This window comes from Cervus elaphus, chromosome 26 (assembly GCF_910594005.1).
Source record: "Cervus elaphus chromosome 26, mCerEla1.1, whole genome shotgun sequence".
NCBI classification, from domain to species: domain Eukaryota; kingdom Metazoa; phylum Chordata; class Mammalia; order Artiodactyla; family Cervidae; genus Cervus; species Cervus elaphus.
Window position 1 is genome coordinate 10,403,785 of NC_057840.1, and position 21,472 is coordinate 10,425,256.

Below are 21,472 nucleotides of genomic sequence, written 5' to 3' on the forward strand. Positions count from 1 at the left end.
CTCCCGCGTCTCGCGGGCCCCGGCGCTCCGTCCCGGGGGGCGCCCCTCGCCCGCCCCCGCCGCCGTCCGCTCGCGGGGCTCGGCTGTCACTTCACTTTCCCTCGGCGCCCCGCGGGCGCGCGCGGCGGGGAGGGGGCGGGGCGGCGCGGGGAGGGGGCGGGGCGGCGCGGGGCTCGCGCTCTCTCCCGGGCGCGCGCGCGGACGGCCGGGCGGCGGCGGCGGCGGCGCACGGCGGCGGCGGCTCCACTTTCCAGGACTCAGGGGCGGCGACAGCGCCAGCCGCGGGCAGCAGGCTGGGCAGCCGGAGCTGGAACGGCCGGGCGCGGCGGCGGCGCCGGGGGTGAGTCCGGCGGGCACAGGCGTGGCCGGGCGGTCCGCTGTGCGGGGCGGGGGTGCAGGTTCGGAGACCGGACGGCCCGCGGGGACGCCGACCCCCGGGGCCTCGTCAGCGCCCCTGCCCCCCGCGTCCCCTCAGCGTTCTGTCCCCGGGCTGGGGCTCGATCCCGCGACCGCGCGGACGGCCTCGCTCAGGTGCCCGAAGCCCCGCGCCCCTCCCCCTCCCTCCCCTCCCCCCAGCGCCCCCTCCCCCTTCGGACCTCGCGTCCCAGTCTTTCGCCGCCCGCCGCCCCTTCCCTGTCCAGCGCTCCCGGAACCAAGTCTCCGGGAAAGTGCAGGACGAGTGTCACGGGGAAGTGCCGGCCCGGCCGCACGCGGGGTCCCTGCGGATCTGCCCCCCATCATCGCCGCCCGCGGGGTCCCTGCGGGTCCCTCCTCCACCCGCGGCCGGGGGCCGTGCGGCGTCCGCCCTGCGGCGGGCCGTGTGTTGTCCCCGCTTTGTGAAGCCCGCAGTCCGCGGTCCGAGCCCGTTTTCCTGGTCTCGGTCCTCCGCAGCCCCGCTGGCTCGGTTCGAAGCCGGGTTCCACCCCCAGCGCCCCCCTTCCGTCTACTCCCGCCGTATCTCCTCGCTCTCTGGGTTTTCATCCTCTTGCCCTTTACTATTTCTAATGAAGATGAAGCGGAGCTTCTTGTGGCTTCGCCCCCCGCCCCCCCACGACCGACCAGAAATGTCCAATCCATCTTCTCTTAAGGAAATTAAGGCCGCTCTGCAAGGACCCCGTCCTGGCTCGGTGGCTGTTAGACCCATTTGCATGTTGCCCAGATTCACCGTTTTGCATTGTGTATTCTTGAGCGTGTACGCAAATATTTTTTTATTTAAAAGTGCAGAAGGAAATGGTAGGGTTTACCTTAAGAGTATCTTGCCATCTCGCCCTTCAGAAAGATTTTAAATTCTTCTTGGTTGTTTTTTTTTTTTTTTTTTTTTTTTAAATCTTCGATTCTTAAAAAAGTATGCTTCTGAATAGGTGAGAATTCGTTCTGGACCTTGGGAATCTAAAAATTTGTGTTGACTCAGTTTGGATGCCCTTTGGCTCTGGAGAGTTTTGTCTGTGGGCTGATGCCAGTGATGGAGGGTTTGCATATAATGTCATACCCCATTATAGAAAGGTGCTCACCGCCACACCATAGCACCTTTTCCTCAAATCTTGGGTGTTCCACTATTATTTCCTGCATAAATATCCTTGCAGGTGAGTTAAAGGTAATATAAATAATTTAATTTTACATTTTAGAAAAGTTTAGAAACCCGACTGGGAAGGCAAGTGGCAAGAAACAGGACCGAATTAAGCGTTTTCCTGTTGTGAAAGCTCAAAGGAACACTTGCTTCTGCAGTCTTATACTGCGAGTTTTATACAGTTTTATACCGTCTTATCTGGACGGTAATCCGGATTCACGGAGTGACTATAGTTGTTTCTATGTTATCGATAATATTTATCACCAAATCATCTCATTTCTATGGAACATGTGAGTTTATTTTCATACGTTGCTAATTTCCAGGACTGTAATTTACCGTATAGAATACATAGCTAATTCCCTTTTAGATAATTTTTGAGTTGAAGAAAGAACAGTGTTCAGACTTTTAATCTAACACTTCTTTGAGGAAAGTTCAATTTTACTATTTTATGTTTAGAAACTGAGTATTTGAGTGCAAAGTAAAAATCTTAATATCTTTGAAACTATCATGGAAGAGTAGCTCTGTGTTTATAACCCTGGGATTCCAGTTTATCTTCACTCTAGATTAGATAATTGGATCCAATTAGCTATTTAAGAATTCATCTTAAAAGTAAGCGCTGATTTAGAAGATAACATTCACTTCCTGTATTTCTCTTTTGTCTCTGCCCTGCCGCTTGTGGGATCTTAGTTCTCTAACCAGGGATTGAACCTATACCCTCTGTGCTGGGGACGCAGGAGTCCCTTGAAGATAACATTGAGAGAGTTTTAATTCAGGAAATTAAAAAAAAAGTGGTTTATTTTTGGCTGTCCTGAGTCTTGGTTTCTGCAGGGGCTTCTCCCTCGTTGCCTCGAGCCCGGGCTGCTCTGCGCTGGTCTTTTCGTCGGTGGCGGAGGAGCCCGCGACTCTAGGGCGCACAGACTTCAGGAGATGGGGTGCAGGGGCCTAGTTGCTCTGCAGTATGTGGGATCTTCTAGACCAGGGATTGAACCCTGCATGGGCAGGCGGATTCTTTACTATTGAGTCACCAGGGAAGCCCAGAAAGTTTTTTTTTTACTCATTTGTACTTTAAGAGAGACAGAACACCAGTCTTGCAGCTAATTAAAATGTGTATAGACTATTTTTTCTTCATAAAAATTAGTTGCCACCTAAGTAGTGCAGTAATTTTTCCCCACACTGTTTCTGTAATTAGACACTCAAAAACTATTAATAAAACCCACAGAACTTCCCCTTACTCTTAGTATTTGAACAGGATATGAAAACTTTGTTTCTGAAAGCTTCTTTTATAGTGGTTATTTGTGGCCTTAGGTGAATTTATCATCCATAGGTTGATTTGGATGAAATAAGGCTTCTTAGGTCAAAAGTGGAAATTTTTTTTCCTTACTGTGAAACTGTAGAAATTATACATCTATTTGGGTATTTTAATAGTTCCCTAGTGAGACTAATTTTAGTCTTCTGATACTGTGGGGCAGTTTATGAAATGTGGATTTCAGACTGTGGCTTAGATTATATCACTGAGTAGTCTTTTAAGTAATTATATATGCTCATGGCATTATTAGATATTATGTAATTACACATAAATAAGAATATTAAGATGAATATGTAGCTTTATAACTAGTGTAATATGCAACTGAAATTCTAGGCATAGTTTATCAAACTAAAACTGGAGCTTCAGTAAAAAAGAATTTTATTCCATTTAGGTTTTCATGTATTTGTCAACTAATGGATTGCTTCCAGTTTAAGACATATAAAAGGATTTCTCACTCGTTTCACATATCTCAAAATATTGCCAGCAGCGTTTTGCTGCATGTGAGGGCCTTTCTCTAAGAATTACTCTCTTTCTTACTCCCATGCACAGCTGTTCTCACAGGCTCTTATGTACATACTTACAAGGGTTTAAACTCATATATATATATATATATATATATATATATATATATATATATATATATTTTTTTTTTTTTGAAAGAAGTAAGCTGAAAAAAAATTCAGCATTAAATCCAAGGATGAGAATTTTATGTGAAATAAAAATTAAAAAAAAAAAAAGAAAGCAAGAAATACGTTAGGACTGTTTGAGCTGGATGTGGAACATGCTGATATAAAATCTCGGGATTCTGTTAAGTGACTCGAGTGCTCCTAGAAGATGCTCCAGCTGAGGAGACGGTTGTGCTCGTTTACAGGGGAAAGCCATCGCGTTCCCCGCTTCAGAGCTGCCTGGGCAGACCTCTCTTTCTTTGGCGTGGAGGAAGGGAGCTGCTGAGGGTGATGGGGCTGTGTCTGGTGATGCCTTGGTGAAGGCACTCAGGATTTCTGCTGGCTCCTCACCGGCTCTGCTTCCCGCGTCCTCACTTCTCCTTCAGGTTTGTCTTAACCTTTCTCATTTCAACCACTTCAAGTTCTGTCTCATGAAATCACTTTGATTTAGAGCAAGCTACAAGTGAAATAGAGCGAGCTATAAGTTAAATCTTCAGTGAGGAAGAATTTTAATTATGGTCAGCTAGCTCTACATTTGGACCAGTTCTGGTAATCAAACAGTGCTTTATTTGAGGTATCTTTCTCTTACATATTAAGTCTTATTTTTGATCCAGCAAATACAGTTTTAACTCTTAATTTGACTAAGAGTTACATAGTATCTTTTTCAAAAGGAATTTGTTCCCATTTATTTGTGGTTCTTAAAGGGGTACTTTGTGGTGTTGATGTCACTCCTTAAAGGTAGTTCTGTGTTTTGAAGAGAGGCGCCCCAGAAGGTAGGTGTACCAGCTCCGGTAGTTATGAGGTGGCAGTAACATGGTGAGAGTGTGGGCATGGGTTTTATCAGTTCGGTTTTGGATTTGTCAGTAAAGTCTAAGCTAGTTGGGTCACAGGGGATGTACTCATGGTAATCAGACTCAGAAATCAATTATGATAGAATGATTGTTAGCAAGAGAGAACTGGAATTTTTTTGTGCATTATCTAGGTTGTAACAGCTTACCCATGTACCAAGATATTGAGAAGATTGAGTTGGTAATCAGAGTTGCTTGTGGAGCAAAGGGACTTTGAAAGCCTCGAGGTATGTTTCATCCAGACCGTGGGGGGAAAGACAGGCCCCTAATGTCTCCATACAGCCTTCATCTCCTGTGGAACCTGGTTGCTTGGTAAATTGTTGGATCAGGGCTGGCACCGTCCTGCAGTTCAGCTTCTATTTAGAATCACGGAGGCCTCTGTGTTCTTCTGTTGTCACAAAGGTTACTTAAAACAGTTGACTGACTTAGAGGATTTTAATTGTAGCCCAGCCGGAGGATGTATTCATGTGGTATTGGTGCCAGCATTTGCTCTATCCCTGTGTTCTTTGGCCATTTTTACTGACCTCTGTTACAGCCCCTAGCAAGTAGTCTTACCCACTGAATCAACTTGCTTATCCTAGGACTCAAGAGCCCGGCACAGTGCCTGGTGGGTAGCGCAGTTTTTTTTCTTTTTCGATGATGCTTTATTGACACATAATTCATGTATTGCAAAATTCACTCTTTTAAAATGTATAGCTCAGTGGTTTTTAGAATATTTAGAGCTGTATATCACCATTATCTAATATAAGAACATTTTTATCACCCCACAAGGAAACCTTGCACTTCTTAGCTTTGTACCGTTCCCATTCTTCCCTCACTCCCAGCCCCTGGCAATCACTCACTGACTTTTCTGTCTCTGCGCACTCGCCGATTCTGGACGGTTCGTGCCATTTGCGGCCCTTTGTGCCTGGTGTCTTTCACTGAACATCGTGTTTTCAAAGTTCATCCACGGTGTAGCTTGCACATACTGTACTCCGTTCCTTTATGTGGCTGGATGGCATTCCATTGCTTGGATATCCCACATTTGGTTTATCTGTTCGTTGTCAGCTGGTGGGTATTTGAGTTGTTTCCTCTTTTTGGTTCTGTGAATAGTGTTGCTGTGAACATATTGTGTATATATATTTGTTTTCATTTCTTTTCTCAATACATTTTGAATGGATGAAGGAAAAGTTTTGGCAACTCCCAAAGCTGTTAGGTAAAGTGAGCAAGTCATTCATTCTATAGTGAGTTTTCTTTGGTTCCTGTTAAGATTCACTTTCTCTCTGTTCTCGAGCGACCTTTCTGCAGTCCTTCCCCAACTGAATAAATGATTTTTTTGACTCTTTAATCCAGGATCTAAAATGTCCACTGAGGCACAAAGAGTTGACGACAGTCCGGGCACTAGTGGAGGAAGCTCCGATGGAGACCAGCGTGAGAGTGTCTAGTGGGAACCAGAGAGAGAGCAGGTTCAGCCGAAGAAGAAGGAGGGGAAGATATCCAGCAAAACAGCTGCTAAACTGTCTACTAGTGCTAAAAGGTACCTCAGTTACGGGAACTTCTTTGCTTTTAGTATCAATTTATCACCTTAAGTCTGACTTTCTCTTGCATTTAATCATTTTTCTGGGATATGGACCATGAAGTTCATGGATTTTTTCTTCTTCAAGGTTATTTCTTTTTCATGATCTTAGTTATATGCAATATGAACTTTTTGGTGTTTAAAGTCAGTTAAACAGCATGGCAAAATTATAAACTATGTATCCATAGTGTGTGTATATGTATTGTTAGGTGACTATGAATAGGAAAGTGCATGTAAAAGTGTGATAATTTGTTTTATGGTTCCTTGACCATTACTATTTTATTTTATTGAGCAGCAGAGAATAAAAGTGGGAGTCTATTGAAATAGTTACTGGATGATTATTTACACTCACTGTTAGTAAAGTGAGAAATGTGGGAGTTAATAACAATAGAATGGGAAAGACTAGAGATCTCTTCAAGAAAATTGGTATCTCTTCAAGATACTAAGGGAACATTTCATGCAAAGATGGGCACAATAAAGGACAGAAACAGTACAGACCTAACAGAAGCAGAAGATATTAAGATGAGGTAGCAAGAATGCACAGAAGAGCTATACGAAAAAGATCTTCAGGACCCAGATAACCACGATGGTGTGATCACTCACCTAGAGCCAGACATCCTGGAGTCCAAAGTCAAGTGGGCCTTAGGAAGCATTACTATGACAAAGCTAGTGGAGGTGATGAAATTCCAGCTGAGCTATTTCAAATCCTAAAAGGTGATGCTGTAAAAGTGCTGCACTCAATATGCCAGCAAATTTGGAAACCTCAGCAGTGGCCACAGGACTGGAAAAGATCAGTTTTCATTCCAACCCCAAAGAAAGACAATGCCAAGGAATGCTCAAACTGCTGCACAATAGCACTCATCTCACATTCTAGCAAAGTAATGCTCGAAATTCTCCAAGCCAGGCTTCAACAATACGTGAACCCTGAACTTCTAGATGCTCAAGCTGGATTTAGAAAAGGCAGAGGAACCAGAGATCAAATTGCCAACATCTGTTGGATTATAGAAAAAGCAGGAGAATTCCAGAAAAACACCTACTTCTGCTCCATTGACTACGCTAAAGCCTTTGACTGTAGATAACAACAAACTGTGGAAAGTTCTTAAACAGATGGGAATACAGACCTCCTTACCTGCTTCCTGAGAAATCTGTATGCAGGTTAAGAAGCAACAGTTAGAACTGGACATGGAACAACAGATGGATTCACATGGAACAATAACTGATTCCAAATAGGGAAAGGAGTACGTCAAGGCTGTATATTGTCACCCTGCTTATTTAACTTTTATGCAGACTACATCATGAGAAATGCTGGGCTGGTTGAAGCACAAGCTGGAATCAAGATTGCCAGGAGAAATATCAATAACCTCACATCTGCAGATGACACCACCCTTTCAGCAGAAAGCGAAGAATAACTAAAGAGCCTCTTGATGAGGGTGAAAGAGGAGAGTGAAAAAGTTGGCTTAAAACTTAACATTAAAAAAACTAAGATCATGGCTTCTGGTCCCATCACTTCATGGCAAACAGATGGGGAAACGATGGAAACAGTGACAGACTTTATTTTGGGGGCTCCAAAATCACTGGAGATGGTGATTGCAGCCCTGAAATTAAAAGACGCCTGCTCCTTGGAAGAAAAGCTATGACCCACCTAGATAGCATATTAAAAAGCAGAGATATTACTTTCCCAGCAAAGGTCCGAGTCAAAGCTATGGTTTTCCAGTGGTCATGTATGGATGTGAGAGTTGGACCATAAAGAAGACTGAGCACTGAAGAATTGATGCTTTTGAACTGTGGTGTTGGAGAAGACTATTGAGAGTCCCTTGGACTGCAAGGAGATCCAACCAGTCAACCCTAAAGTAAATCAGTCCTGAGTATTCATTGGAAGGACTGATGCTGAAGCTCCAATACCTTGGCCACCTGATGGGAAGAACTGACTCATTGGAAAAGACCCTGATGCTGGGAAAGATTGAAGGTGGGAGAAGGGGACAACAGAGGATGAGATGGTTGGAAGGCATCACTGACTCAATGGACATGAGTTTGAGCAAACTCCGGGAGCTGGTAATGGCTAGGGAAGCCTGGTGTGCTGCAGTCCATGGGGTCACCAAGAGTCAGACACAACTGAGCGACTGAGCTGAACTGAAGAACAGATGCATGTCGTTTTCATTATATCAGGCAGTGGTTTAGTCTTGATAACAGATTTTCTTTTCCTCCAGAGAACAGGTAGATCTGGAAGCAGGATATTTTGGGTGATTCTTTGCTGCCACATCAGTTGCTTAGGGTGATTGGCATGTCATTGGACTCAGCAGAGGGAATATACACTTTAATACTGTTACATTATAGAATATCTCTTGGTAAATAATCTAAAGGTGAATTGAATCTAGTAGTCTTTCCTGGCCCTGTGATGTACTGTCTGAGAATTTGGGGCCTTGTGGACTGACCGTTGAGTGACAGCTTCATCCTTTACTGTTGGTGTGGATGAGGGAACCCATCCCAGAGGTCATACCCGTGTGGGCTGGAGGAGCTTGCTTCTCTCTGGTCGAGTCAGTCCACAGGTTGGGAAGACCTCTGTCAGGCCCCCTGCAGGCCGTGCCTTTCTGGGGAGAGTTGTTAGAGTGCGCCGTCCATTCTAAGTCCCTGTCCTGGAAGCGGGTTGCGGATGCCCGCCCTCTGCTGAAGGAGCCGTGAGAAAGTGAGACGGCCTGGGACTTGAGGCCTTCTAACCTCTGTATTGGACGGTGGGGAGGGCCCCATGCGCTCCTGCGGGCACAGCGCAGCTCCAGGGGCCTCGGCTCAGGGCCCGGCCAGCTGCCCGGTCACAGCGCAGAACGACCGGCTGCAGGGAATGCCGTGGACTAGGGTGGAACGGAGCGGGGATGGAGAAACAGGACGTTTAGAGGAAGGAAGGGAGGTGCGTGGGTGTGCGTGGGCAGGAGATCCTCAGGTACAGACTGCGGCCCGCCTGACTGAGGGCGTCCCTGTGGCTCAGACAGGAAAGAATCCGCCTGCAAAGCGCGGACCCGGGTCGGGGAGATCCCCTGGAGGAGGGTGAGGCAGCCTACTCCAGTGTTCTTGCCTGCAGAATCCCATGGACAGAGGAGCCTGTGGGGTCGCCAAGAGTGGGACACGGCTGAGCGACTAGGCGCACACAGCCCCTGAGAGTGAGGGTGCTGCGGGGGCCGGGGAGGACGATCGTCTGGGAGTGCTCCCCACTGGCGGGCGCCCCGTGGAGCGCGGCCGGGCATCGTGCCGGCGTCGGAGCAAGGCCCGCAGTCTGCCGGGGGAGTGGAAACTGGGCCATGTGTGAAAGCTGGGATTGGGTGAGGCTTGTTCGGTAACAGTCATTCTTTACTTCGTTTTCCCACAGTGTGTACAAAGTTGAGATTACGTATTCAAACCTAGTTTTCCTTTTCCCCACTCTTTAAATTGGGGATAAAGTTTATTTCTGAGTGTGTGTGTGTGAAGAATCCAGGACAGTGTCTGATGGGCACATGATAGGAATTAGTAGTACGGCATTGGGGAAAGTAAGAAATGCCTTTTAAGTTGCTTCCTGGCTGAAAAAAAGTCACTCCGTTGGCAAATTTATTCTTGTGAATCTGTGATTTTCAGACTGTGACTGATGACTTTCCTCTACACAGTTTCTGGGTGGCTTATGGTTGAGTGTCTGAGGGGGTTTAGGCATTTACTATTTTTTTGAATATAAAATGCTGCTTCACGGCAAATTTTCAGGTAAAAGACAAAAACCCAATACTAAAAAGTTGAACTCTGTTCCTTTCCTTCTCCCCAGTCTAGTTGATAGTGGAAGTTGATTTTGTCCCCCATCTCTGCTTTAGGTTCCTTTCTTTTTTTAAGTAGGTGTCTGTTTTGGCTGCACCAGGCCTGAGTTGTGCATGCGGGATCTCTGTAGTCACAGCAGGTGGGTCTGGTTCCCTGACCAGGGGTGGAACCCAGGCTCCCTGTTGGGAGTGTGGAGTCTTAGCCACCGGGCCGCCAGGGAAGTCCCTCTGTCTGAGCTCTAACAACTGAGGAAAAACATTGGGAATCTTGATGACAGGGACTCAAAACATAGTTTTAATTCACCATGTGCCTTGCATAGTAGGGTCGTATTTATTGACTGATTGCCTTAGAACCTAGGGTTTGTTGTGAGGCTTGGATCTTCCCCAGAGATTAGAATCCTAGTACTGATATGTTCAGAAGATCAAAGGTGGAGGTAGTTTCACAATAAAATTCTCATTTATTATTATTGATAATTGATTTTTATGCAGATGAGACATCTTTTCCAAATAGTGTCATTTTGTGGGAGAGTTAATCAGCAGTGCAGAGCTTGCACTGGAGAGACAGAATCTGGGTTAGACCTAATGCTAGGTCCTGGCATTTAGTTGCTCTGTGATATTAGAAACATAGTTTAACATTTCCAAGCTTCACCTTTCTCATCTGTGAAATGGAGACAGAAATAGTCCCATCTTCGCAGGGCCAGCGTGAGGATGGAAAGTGATCAAGCTGTTATTTGGCACACAGAAAGGTTTCATACACTGATGCTGTCGTTCTTAGACTTTGTGCCAGTTAAAGCCTACAATAGTATTTTACTAAGTCCATGTGATAAATTTTAGAAAAATGAAGTTTGTGTTAATGCTATGAGGACTTAGTGTTTTTTGTTAAAATAGTAAAGCTCAGATGCTGTAATTATATATACATTTTATAGTAACTCAAGAAAAGTACTTTGCACATAGGTGTTCAGTTGCATAAAATATGCTGTAATTGTAGAATTAATCATTAGGTGTAGAAATGTGTTTTCTTGCAAAAAAAATCTCAGTTTTCAGGTGTTATGGCAAAGTAATATTGGATACAGAAAATATTAAATTGGAATTTTATTTAAACAATGGTATAAATTAATTTTTGTCTGTTTCAGAGTTAAGAGGGAGATTACAGTTACTTCTTGATGCATTTTTGCTCTTCTTTGGCATGAAATTATTTCTTAAAAAATCGGAATGCTTTTAGCATGGTCTGTTCTCTTCATAATTTGATGTGATTTTATTGGATACAATATAATACTGTCCTAGAAATGATATTTGGTTTTAGACTCTAAATTGTTGTTAGGTTGGGAGGTTGATTTCAGCATATTTGACTGTGATATTTTGTTATATGGGCTAATCTGTTTCTTTTCCACATGAGAATGAAGTACTCTTTATAGATAATCTTTTGTAATTATTGTATTTTATTGATTCTGAATGTTCATTTAAGTTTTTAATGTTCCTGAAATCAGGATGCAGTTTACAGTTGATGTGCAGAATCATTAATTTAGGTTGTCTTAAAAATCGAGCAGTTGTTTGGAGTCATAGGTGCACAGTATGTAGCACCACTCAGAATTAAACTCTGGATTTATTACTTGCAGTGGCCCTGTGTTTTCTAAGTTAATTCAGAGATTACTTTGAGATTTAAGAAATTTTAGTAACTAGTTACATGATGTTTTCTTTTGAGAATGAGTTCATTTTGGAAGGTTTTGAGGAATGCAGACCATAGGGGAATGTAGAAAGTCATCTAAGTGGATGAAGTTTTTTTTTTAAATAACTGTTAAGAAAATACCTTTGTGAATCCCCAAGTCCATATATTCATGTTCTACTTGGCCCTGAGTGAGTTACTGAATTTTCTTTAAGCTTGAATATGTGTTTGTGTTTGAGACACGTCGGTATATATACTGCTTCATTTTTCTGAACCATTAATCCAGTATGTTAGTATTAAAACGAGTGCTTCATGTCTTCTCCACTTGGGTTCAGTTTTGTCGCTGTGGTCTTCAGTTCAGTCTGAATGAGTCATAATTATCTCCCCTTCCCCGCCCCCCACTCCTCTTTCTTTTTAGCAGATGACAGTCACATGTAAACTCCTACCGTTCCTGGAACATTTAAGGTTTCAGGTGAAGTCGTACAAACTGAAATTTAGTCTGCATTTTGCTTCTGACTTGTTTCAGTAACCATGTGCAGTTGCTGACTTATGTATCATGACAACCAAGGAAGTGGCACTGCTGGACAGAAATTGGAGATATAGACAGTTGTCTAGTGGATTTGTTTCTAAAGAAATAATTTTGTCTTAAAAGTTCTCATAAGAGAGAGGAGATGTTGTTTTGTTTGTTTGACTTAGCAAGATAATTGCTTGTCTTTTCACCTTAACAGCATGCAGTTACTAGCCTGAGTTTCCTAAATGGGAACTGATAAAATGGTAGTACTTAAAGAATTCTGTGAGATTTATTTAATTCACTTTTAATAGCCTAAGATCATCATGTAAAAGGTGCATTGTAAGTGTAAATTACTGATACTTTTTCATTTTTCCTCACCCTAAGGGACAGTGCCTGAAATAGCTGCCTTCCTTATTACCCCACATGTCAAGACTGAGAAACTTAATACATACCATGATCACAACTTTTGAGATAGAATTGAATTGCTGTCATTGAAAACAGCAGGACATCTTGCAACCGTTTAAATAGCAATTCTTAGTATAATCTTTTCTGTCAAGAGAAATACAGCCATTCTTTGGTAGCAGTGGCTCAAAATATATTGTAATGCACTGACTCACTGCTCCAAATTGTCAAGTTTATCAGTAAATTGCTTTTTGTATTGAATAATTAGATTTAGAATGATAGACATCTAGAGGGGTTTCAAGTTCCATTACAGAATTCTGTGACAAAATTATGACATCAATTTTTTAAACCAAAGGGACAGTATAAGCATAAAGCAAGATGAATTATTTGAAAATCCCTAGGAAGTTCTTTTACAGTAAAATTGTTTTCTTTGACACTGTGAGCATACTGTTTTGAATCCCTGTTCTTTTGGTTTTCTGAGTTTAAAAACAAGAGTATGTGTATGTATACACACACAAATATACACACACATATTCAGATACATATATCTGAATCACTTTTCTGTATACTTGAAACTAGCACAATATTGTAAATCACCTATGCTTAAATAAAAAAATGTTTATAAAAGTTTTTCATGTTCCCGCTGGCAAATTAAACAGCACAGAGACATTTTGATTACAAAGTAGCAGTTTTCTGTTGAGATACTTTCCCTGTGGCAGTTCCTGTTAGCTGACTCTACCTGACCTTAAGTAATAGACTTATACCTACTTGTTGAATTGTTAAATAATACCTTTTGTCTTCTTGCTGTGAATTTTGAGGATGTTCACCAGCTTGTTCACCTGTTTTCTTTTCCCGCCTCCCAGTTAATGATATTCATATTTTTTAAAAAGTACTGGAGGGATGGGATGGGGAGGGAGGTGGGAGGGGGGTTCAGGGTGGGGGACACATGTACACCTGTGGCTGATTCATGTCAATGTATGGCGAAAACCACCACAATATTGGAAAGTAACTAGCCTCCAACTAAAACAAATACTTAAAAAAAGAGTGTTGGCTGTCTTTCTAAATGAAGTAGTATATTTAAGCCACTGTTGCTCATTGCTTCACGTTTCAGCAATACTCGTTGGTTCCTTACTTTGTAAACTGAGGGTATTAATACCTTTGTTCTTCCTTCCATCTACTCACCCCCCCCCCCCCACCATCCACTTTTAGTTGGTTTCTATTAGCTACACTTGATTTTACATCTTCATGGTTAGTAGTATTTCCATTTTGTAGTGTGCAACTACAACTTGTTATCTGTGCTTTATCTGTAATAAAAGGCCAATAAACTCTGTATAAGTTTACCTGTTTAGTGCCAGACCAGACGGGGTGTTAGGATTAGATTTCCTATAGGTCCAGTGTTAGGATCTCTCAGTGATCAATGCAAAGCAGTAGAGGAAAACAATAGAATGGGAAAGACTACAGATCTCTTTCAAGAAAATTAGAGATACCAAGGGAACATTTCATGCAAAGATGGGCTCAATAAAGGACAGAAATGGTATGGACCTAACAGAAGCAGAAGGTATTAAGAAGAGGTAGCAAGAATACACAGAAGAACTATACAAAAAAGATCTTCAGGACCCAGATAACCATGATGGTGTGATCACTCACCTAGAGCCAGACATCCTGGAATGCTAAGTCAAGTGGGCCTTAGGAAGCATCACTACGAACAAAGCTAGTGGAGGTGATGAAATTCCAGTTAGCTATTTCAAATCTTAAAAGATGATGCTGTGAAAGTGCTGCACTCAATATGCCAGCAAATTTGGAAGACCGAGCAGTGGCCACAGGACTGGAAAAGATCAGTTTTCATTCCAGTCCTAAAGGCAATGCCAAAGAATGTTCAAACTACCTCACAATTGTACTCATCTCACATGCTAGCAAAGTAATGCTCAAAATTTTCCAAGCCTGGCTTCAACAGTACATGAACCATGAACTTCCAGATGTTCAAGCTGGATTTAGAAAAGGCAGAGGAACCAGAGATCAAATTGCCAACATCCATTGTATTATTGAAAAAGCAAGAGAGTTCCAGAAAAACATCTATTTCTGCTTTATTGACTATGCCAAAGCCTTTGACTTTGTGGATCACAACAGACTATTGAAAATTCTGAAAGAGATGGGAGTACCAGACCACCTGACCTGCCTCCTGAGAAATCTTTATGCAGGTCAAGAAGCAACAGTTAGAACTGGACATGGAACAACAGACTGGTTCCAAATTGAGAAAGGAGTACGTCAAGGCTGTATATTGTCACCCTGCTTGTTTAACTTATATGCAGAGTGCATGATGAGAAACGCTGGGCTGGAGGAAGCACAAGCTGGAATCAAGATTGCCAGGAGAAATATCAGTGACCTCAGATACACAGATGACACCATCCTTATGGCAGAAAGCAAAGATGAACTAAAAAGCCTCTTGATGAAAGTGAAAGAGGAGAGTGAAAAAGTTGGCTTAAAGCTCAACATTCAGAAAACTAAGATCATGGCATCTGGTCCCATCACTTCATGGGAAATAGGTGGGGAAACAGTGGCAACAGAGACTTATTTTTTGGGCTCCAGAATCACTGCAGATGGTGACTACAGCCCTGAAATTAAAAGATGCTTGCTCCTTGGAAGAAAAGCCATGACCAACCTAGACAGCATATTGAAAAACAGAGATGTTACTTTGCCGACAAAGGTCTGTCTAGTCAAAGCTATGATTTTTCCAGTTGTCATGTGTGGATGTGAGAGTTGGACCGTAAAGAAAGCTGAGCGCCGAAGAATTGATGCTTTTGAACTGTGGTGTTGGAGAAGACTCTTCAGAATCCCTTGGACTGCAAGGAGATCCAACCAGTCCATCCTAAAGGAAATCAATCCTGGATATTCATTGGAAGGACTGATGCGGAAGTTGAAACACCAATATTTTGGCTACCTGATGTGAAGAACTGACTCATTGGAAAAGACCCTGATGATGTGAAAGGTTGAAGGCAGGAGGAGAAGGGGACGACAGAGGATGAGATGGTTGGATGGCATCACTGACTCGATGGACATGAGTTTGAGCAAGCTCTGGGAGTTGGTGGTGGACAGGAAGCCTGACGTGCTGCAGTCCATGGGGTCCAAAGAGTCGGACACGACTGAGTGACTGAACTAGGATCTTAAAGCTACGCAATGAATCATAGCATTTAGGCAAAATGCCTCCTTTTTATCCCTTAATATCTGTTACTGGATTGAAAGTATTTTATGTTTTAGTTTCGTGCCTGTTCTATCTGTGATTTTCTTACAGAGTTGTTTCTCTTGTGGGATTTGTGACTGTTTTTCTCCCTTGAGTGGTGTATCTTTATTACACCCTATATGCTCTGTGCCCTCTGGAGCGTCTCAACCTGTTTGATTCACAGCATGTACTTTGTCTTCCAAATAGAGTGGAATTCCTCTGCCAGTGGTGACCACCCCTGTCTCTGTCCTTGATCCCTTTCTGCCCTCTGTGTGTGTGCCCCGCCGTCACCTGGGGCGCTGATGGGGTGGAGGGGGAGTGTGTGCTCTCAGCTCACTGCCTTTAACCTGGACGTGACGCGTTGTGCCTCACAGTGCCTGTTTTATTTACACTTTTGTGTGGAATCCACAAAGGGTGTTCTCTATCAGATATTTGAGACTTCTCTTGTTTAGTTATGTGCCATATGTACTTTAAATGCACATGAACACACTATAGAATCTAAGAAGTCTCAGTGGGACAGCTGAATTAATAGGTTTTTTATTTTTGGCTTTAGATTTGTTAGTCTTGGTCTGTGTATTGATGTGAGAATTGGATGGTAAAGAAAGGTGGATGGTAAAGAAGGATGAGCGCCGAAGAGTTGATGCTTTTTGAACTGTGGTGCTGGTGAATACTCTGGAGAGTCCCTTGGACTGCAAGGAGGTCAAACCAGTCAATCATCAAGGAAATCAATCCTGAATATTCATTGGAAGGACTGATGCTGAAGCTCCAATACTTTGGCCACCTGATGCGAAGAGCCCGCTTATTGGAAAAGACCCTGATGCTGGGAAAGATTGAAGGCGGGAGGAGAAGGGGACGACAGAGGATGAGATGGTTGGATGGCATCACTGACTCGATGGACATGAGTTTGACCAAGCTCCGGGAGATAGAGGACAGGGAAGCCTGGTGTGCTGCTGTCTGTGGGGTCGAAAAGAGTCAGACAGGACTTGACCAGTGAACAACAAACACCCATTTCATAACGTCTTCCCCACCTTGAGTCACACGACTTAGAGAAGTGATAGTTGTATCTGTATCAGACATTTCATTCGGGGCAGGATACTGAAGTGGGTTGCCGTTTCCTTTACGGGATTTTCCTAGCCCAGAATGAAATCCACGTCTCCTGCATTGGCAGGTGGCTTCTTTACCACTGAGCCACCAGGGAAGCCCATATAGGGGGTTAGGTGAAGTAAAACATAAAAGATGAAAATAACACATGAGGGTAAAAACAGGTTTTTAAAATAAAAATTCTTTTTTCCCCCTTTGCAGAAGGCATATGTGTGCTTAGCGTTAGCAGTGGTTTGAGTTTCCCTGGTGGCTCAGCTGGTATAGAATCCGCCTGCAATGCAGGAGACCCTGGTTCCATTCCTTGGTTGGAAAGATCCCCTGGAGGAGGGAGTGGCCCCCCACTCCAGTATTCTTGCCTGGAGAATCCCATGGACAGAGGAACCTGGGGGCTACAGTCTCTGGGGTTGCAAAGAGTTGCCTGAGTGACTAAGCACAGCACAGCAGTGGCTTAAAGTTTTGATTTAAGTTGTGCTGTTGGTGAGAGATGGAGGCACAGATAGCGGCCGGTCTCCTCTTTGTAGATGCACTGTGGAAACTGTGGCAGAAATTGCTACTTTGTTGGTACTGTGTATGATGATTTATACAGTGATAGTATTTCAAATTAAAAGTGCACAAATAGGAAAGATTAGTGTAAAAGTGTAAAATTTAATGGAATATTAAAAGAGTAAAGACATTTTAATGTAACTTTCTTTGTCTTTATTTTCAAGAATTCAGAAGGAACTTGCAGAAATTACGTTGGGCCCACCCCCCAACTGTAGGTAAGTACTTAATGGATTTTTATTTGTATCTTTTGCAGAAGGTGTAATCGAACTGTTGCTGTGATGTCTCAACTATTGTTGTTGGAGCCTGATTAATTAGCGAAAACATGGTTCTGTTTTGGACTTAAGTGACTGTGAAGACAGTGGTTGTGGTGGTCTCCATGCAGAAATGGAATCTTCATGAATCTGTTTGTAATGGTAGATGGAGTTGCCAAAAAAAGAGTAATGCAATAACAGTAAGATAATGGAATTATAGGGTAACACATACAATGATCTTTTAGTGGAAGAGGTGTTGGAGTTTTAAATGATTTCTTTCATGATAGAGTAATACTGTGGCTAAAATATTTGCTGTTTGATAATTTATTTAGTTGTTATCTTGCTGAAAATTGATTTTTAGAAGTGCTGGAACATTAAACAGTGTTTCTTCATGGTTTACATTATTTCTTATAGTCCTAGGTTGTGGTGATTGGAGGCGGTGAGGTTAAGTTTGAAACACTCTCTCCATTATGACCACATACCCTCAATCTGGTCTGAGTTTACTGATGGGAAGTTAAAGTGCTTGCTTGGAGTTGATTAATGATATATGTAGAGTAGAAGGAGGGAAGTTAGCTTCTGCTGTATCTTGGATCTGGTACAGTAGTCGGAAGATGGCTGTTTGACTCCTTGAAGAAGTTTGTGTTTTGATGTCAGTTCAGTGTTGGAACCAAGCCACTGCGGAGTTGTGTAGTTTAAATGGTAGCGCTGTGCGTCAGAGGCGAGAGGACGCGCTTCAGTATTGAGTACATTGTTGGTGTGATTTCTGATTTAACTGAGCTTGTTTTAATATGAAAGCAAAGATAACAGCTCTAGGTATTAATGGAAGTGAAAAACCTGTAGGTGGCTAAATGGCTAATTGACAGCCATTTTTGTGTAGGAAAGATTCTAATAAGACTTAATGTTTGTAGTGAATTTATTGTAGTTCTTTACACGGGAGTCACATTTATAAACTTGTAGTAATAATGTTCGAAGAATATTTCACTCAACTAGAACAAATCACTTCTTGGTTAGGAGAAGCTGTTGGGTAGTCAGGTGTTTTTGTCACACTTAGGCTGTGTTACCTTAGAGCTGTTTCAGACGTCACATCTTTGTTTAAGCTTTGGTGGCCAATTCGTGTAAATGGATTGATTTGTGGAAAAACTTCAGTTTGAATTAAACTCTCTTGTTTCGTAGGGTAGTATTTGTTTTAATGTTTGAATCTTTTTTTTTTTTTTTAATAAACTGTGTTTACCACATATATTATTCCTGTTACCTTTCTTTACAAACAACTGAAATGGTACAATATATGAACTTAGTTTATATACTTTGAAAACTTTGTTTAAACTTTGAAAACAGATTATTGGCAAAATAAATTAATTGCTTTGTTTTAATGAGCTTGTTTAGGGCTCCTTTTTGATGAATGTAATCCCTGTATAATATGTGATGATTAGAGTTTGCAGTTTTGCTATCAGATATATTATTTCCTGGTGCATTACTCTAATTTAGTTTTGACTTATTACAGATAATAATTTAACTTAGATTAAACCAATATATTATAAATGTGCATGGAAACTGAAAATTCTGAGGAAGAAAATTACATGATGTTTATTCCTTAAATAAACTAAAATGGTTAAATCATAGTTCTGTTTAATGTAAAAAAGAAATGTTTTAACTATGGAAATTTGGGGGTTTACTTTTTCATTGAGCCTTAGTTAAAGTGTACTGGTTGTGCAAGCAAAATATTTCTAATAGTTTTTCATTAAAAAAATGTAGATGTCACATATAATTAGCTCCTCAGTTTCAAGAAAGAAACCTACTCAGTTGTATTTTTTCCCCCCAGTTTTATTGAGATACTGACATATAACATTGCAGAAAGATAGCTTGTTCTGTGGAGTTGCTGGCTTATGGAAACTTCCACTGTAATCCTTTTAACCATGTGAAGATTGGATAGCTCACATTGCTTCAGAACAAGGCCTACGGGTGCAGCTTCTTTGATCCCTAGATAGCTGATGGACTGATCAGGCAGGGACGAAGGTCGTGCCCACCTTCATGTTCGTGGCTCCCCTGTTGCATAGGGTCTTCTTTGCTGCGCTGGTGTAAGTGGGGGTTCCTGCCGCCCCCTGCGGGCCCTGCCCCTCACGTCAACACCCGCTGCGGGCCCTGCCCCTCACGTCGACGGCCATGTGGGCCCTGCCCCTCACGTCGATGCTCACCGCGAGCCCTGCCCCTCACGTCGATGGCCATGCGCTTGCTAAGGGGTTTACCGTAGGCCTTGGATTTTCTGTGGGTGTGTCGGGTTAGAGATGGGACCTCGGAACTTGAGTGCATCTCTTTTAAGATGCCCGCTAAGCGACTCTTGGGTTCATATTACAGGGACAAGCATGTGTTTGTCTTCTACTGTAGTATTGTTGAAGGTCTCCCCTGCCCCCCCCCCCCAGGTTTTCAACAGACTTAAATCTTTTAAGAGTATGCGCAAAATATTTTGATGATCAGTTAAATTATTTCTTTGTATAGGTAATATCTGCCTATACAGTTTCTAGGTATCTTTTCACTTTTTTGGGTCATTGTTGTCTTTGAGGTAAAAGTGCAGTAATCTTTTTTTCTTTTTAGGTTGGATTAAGTTAATTCTTTTATAACATTAGAATTAATATTTAAAACCAAAACTTTATGATTTATCTAAGAAAAAAGTTTCTATTCCCAGAATGGTAGGGTCTGTGGGATCATAGGCATAGGAAAGTGCACATGATCTGGGTGGGATTCGGTTATATACATCGAGTATTCTCTGTGGATAGTAGAGGTGCTTTGCTGAGTCTCGGTGTGCGGTGAGAACGTAACTGGCCCGTGGCGTTTGAAGGGCTCTCTCCGAGGCCTCTGCAGGGGCCCGCGTGTCGGTCCCGCTCTGAGCTGGAGGTGCTGCCAGTGGCCGCAGCTGCTCACTGCCTCAGTGACCTGCACGCCAGCTTAGCTTCTAGACGACTATGCTGCGGCTTTGGGGACTCCGCAGAGCCGTCAAAAATGCAGACTCAAAATCTGTAAATGTGCTGGTGTGCTCATTCCTATTTCCTCAATGTCAGTGGGAAACTGGCAGCTAGCTGGAAAAATTTCTGAATTAAGATACAAGTTTCTGTCATCCTGAGGATAACCTGTGTCTCTGATTGCACAGAAGCTAGATTCAAATTCTGTTATGGTCTGATACTGCCCAAATTTATATTAGCTTTATAAGCATGGAAATGACAGAGATCCTTGCTACTTTTTAAAAGTAGAGACTGTGGTAAAATGATTTGCTTGGATTTTGATTTTTGATTTACTATTTGAGCAAATGAAAGGAGAAAATACTTAAGAGGATGTAGTTCAGTTATATTAGCAGTTTTTACTTTTATTGCTATGTTTCAATTATCTACTCGTTGAACACAGACTCTGCTTTATTTTTTAATTGTAACAGCTTTATTGAGATGTAATTTGAAGTGTAAATTTCAGTGACTTTTAGTGTCTTCACTGCTTTATATCTGTCATAATCAATTTTGCATTCAGATCACCCCAAAAGATACACCATACCTTTTAGCAATGCTTTCCCATTTCCTCCCAATTTCACAACCATACAGCCCTGGGCAACCATCGGTCTACTTTTGTCTCTATAGATTTGCCTTCAGGACATTTTGTACAAATGGAATCATACAATATGTAGTCTTTTGTGACTGGCTTCTTTCATGAAGCATAATGTTTGCAAGATTCATCCATGTTGTAGCATTCATCAGTACTTTATTTTTGTCTCTGAATAATATTCCATTGTGTGGCTATAGTACATCCTATTTATCTGTTCATCAGCTGATGGAAGTTTGGGTTGTTTCCACTTTGTGGTTATTGTGAATAATGCAGCCATGAACATTTGTGTACAAGGTTTTGTGTGGACATTTGTTTTCATTTCTCTTGGGTATAGATAGACCTAGGAGTAGAATTGCTGGGTCAAACACTAACTGTGTTTAACCTTTTGGGGAACTGCCGGACTATATTCCAGAGTGGCTGCACCATTTTACCTTCCTGACATCAGTGTATCAGAGTTCCAGTTTCTCCACTGCCTTAGCAACTGTTATTGTCTG

At 42.5% G+C, this 21,472-nt stretch overlaps 1 protein-coding gene across 1 annotated transcript in view; it reads left to right on the plus strand.

The window, feature by feature from the left end:
* The first annotated feature begins 206 nt into the window (after positions 1-206).
* The window catches only part of LOC122684278, an 831,075-nt gene continuing 809,809 nt past the window's right edge, over positions 207-21,472 (plus strand). Inside the window, 3 exon segments of the mRNA XM_043888282.1 lie at positions 207-340; positions 5,719-5,902; positions 17,310-17,360. Coding sequence (XP_043744217.1) covers positions 5,785-5,902; positions 17,310-17,360 — 169 coding nt within the window. The 5' untranslated portion in view covers positions 207-340; positions 5,719-5,784.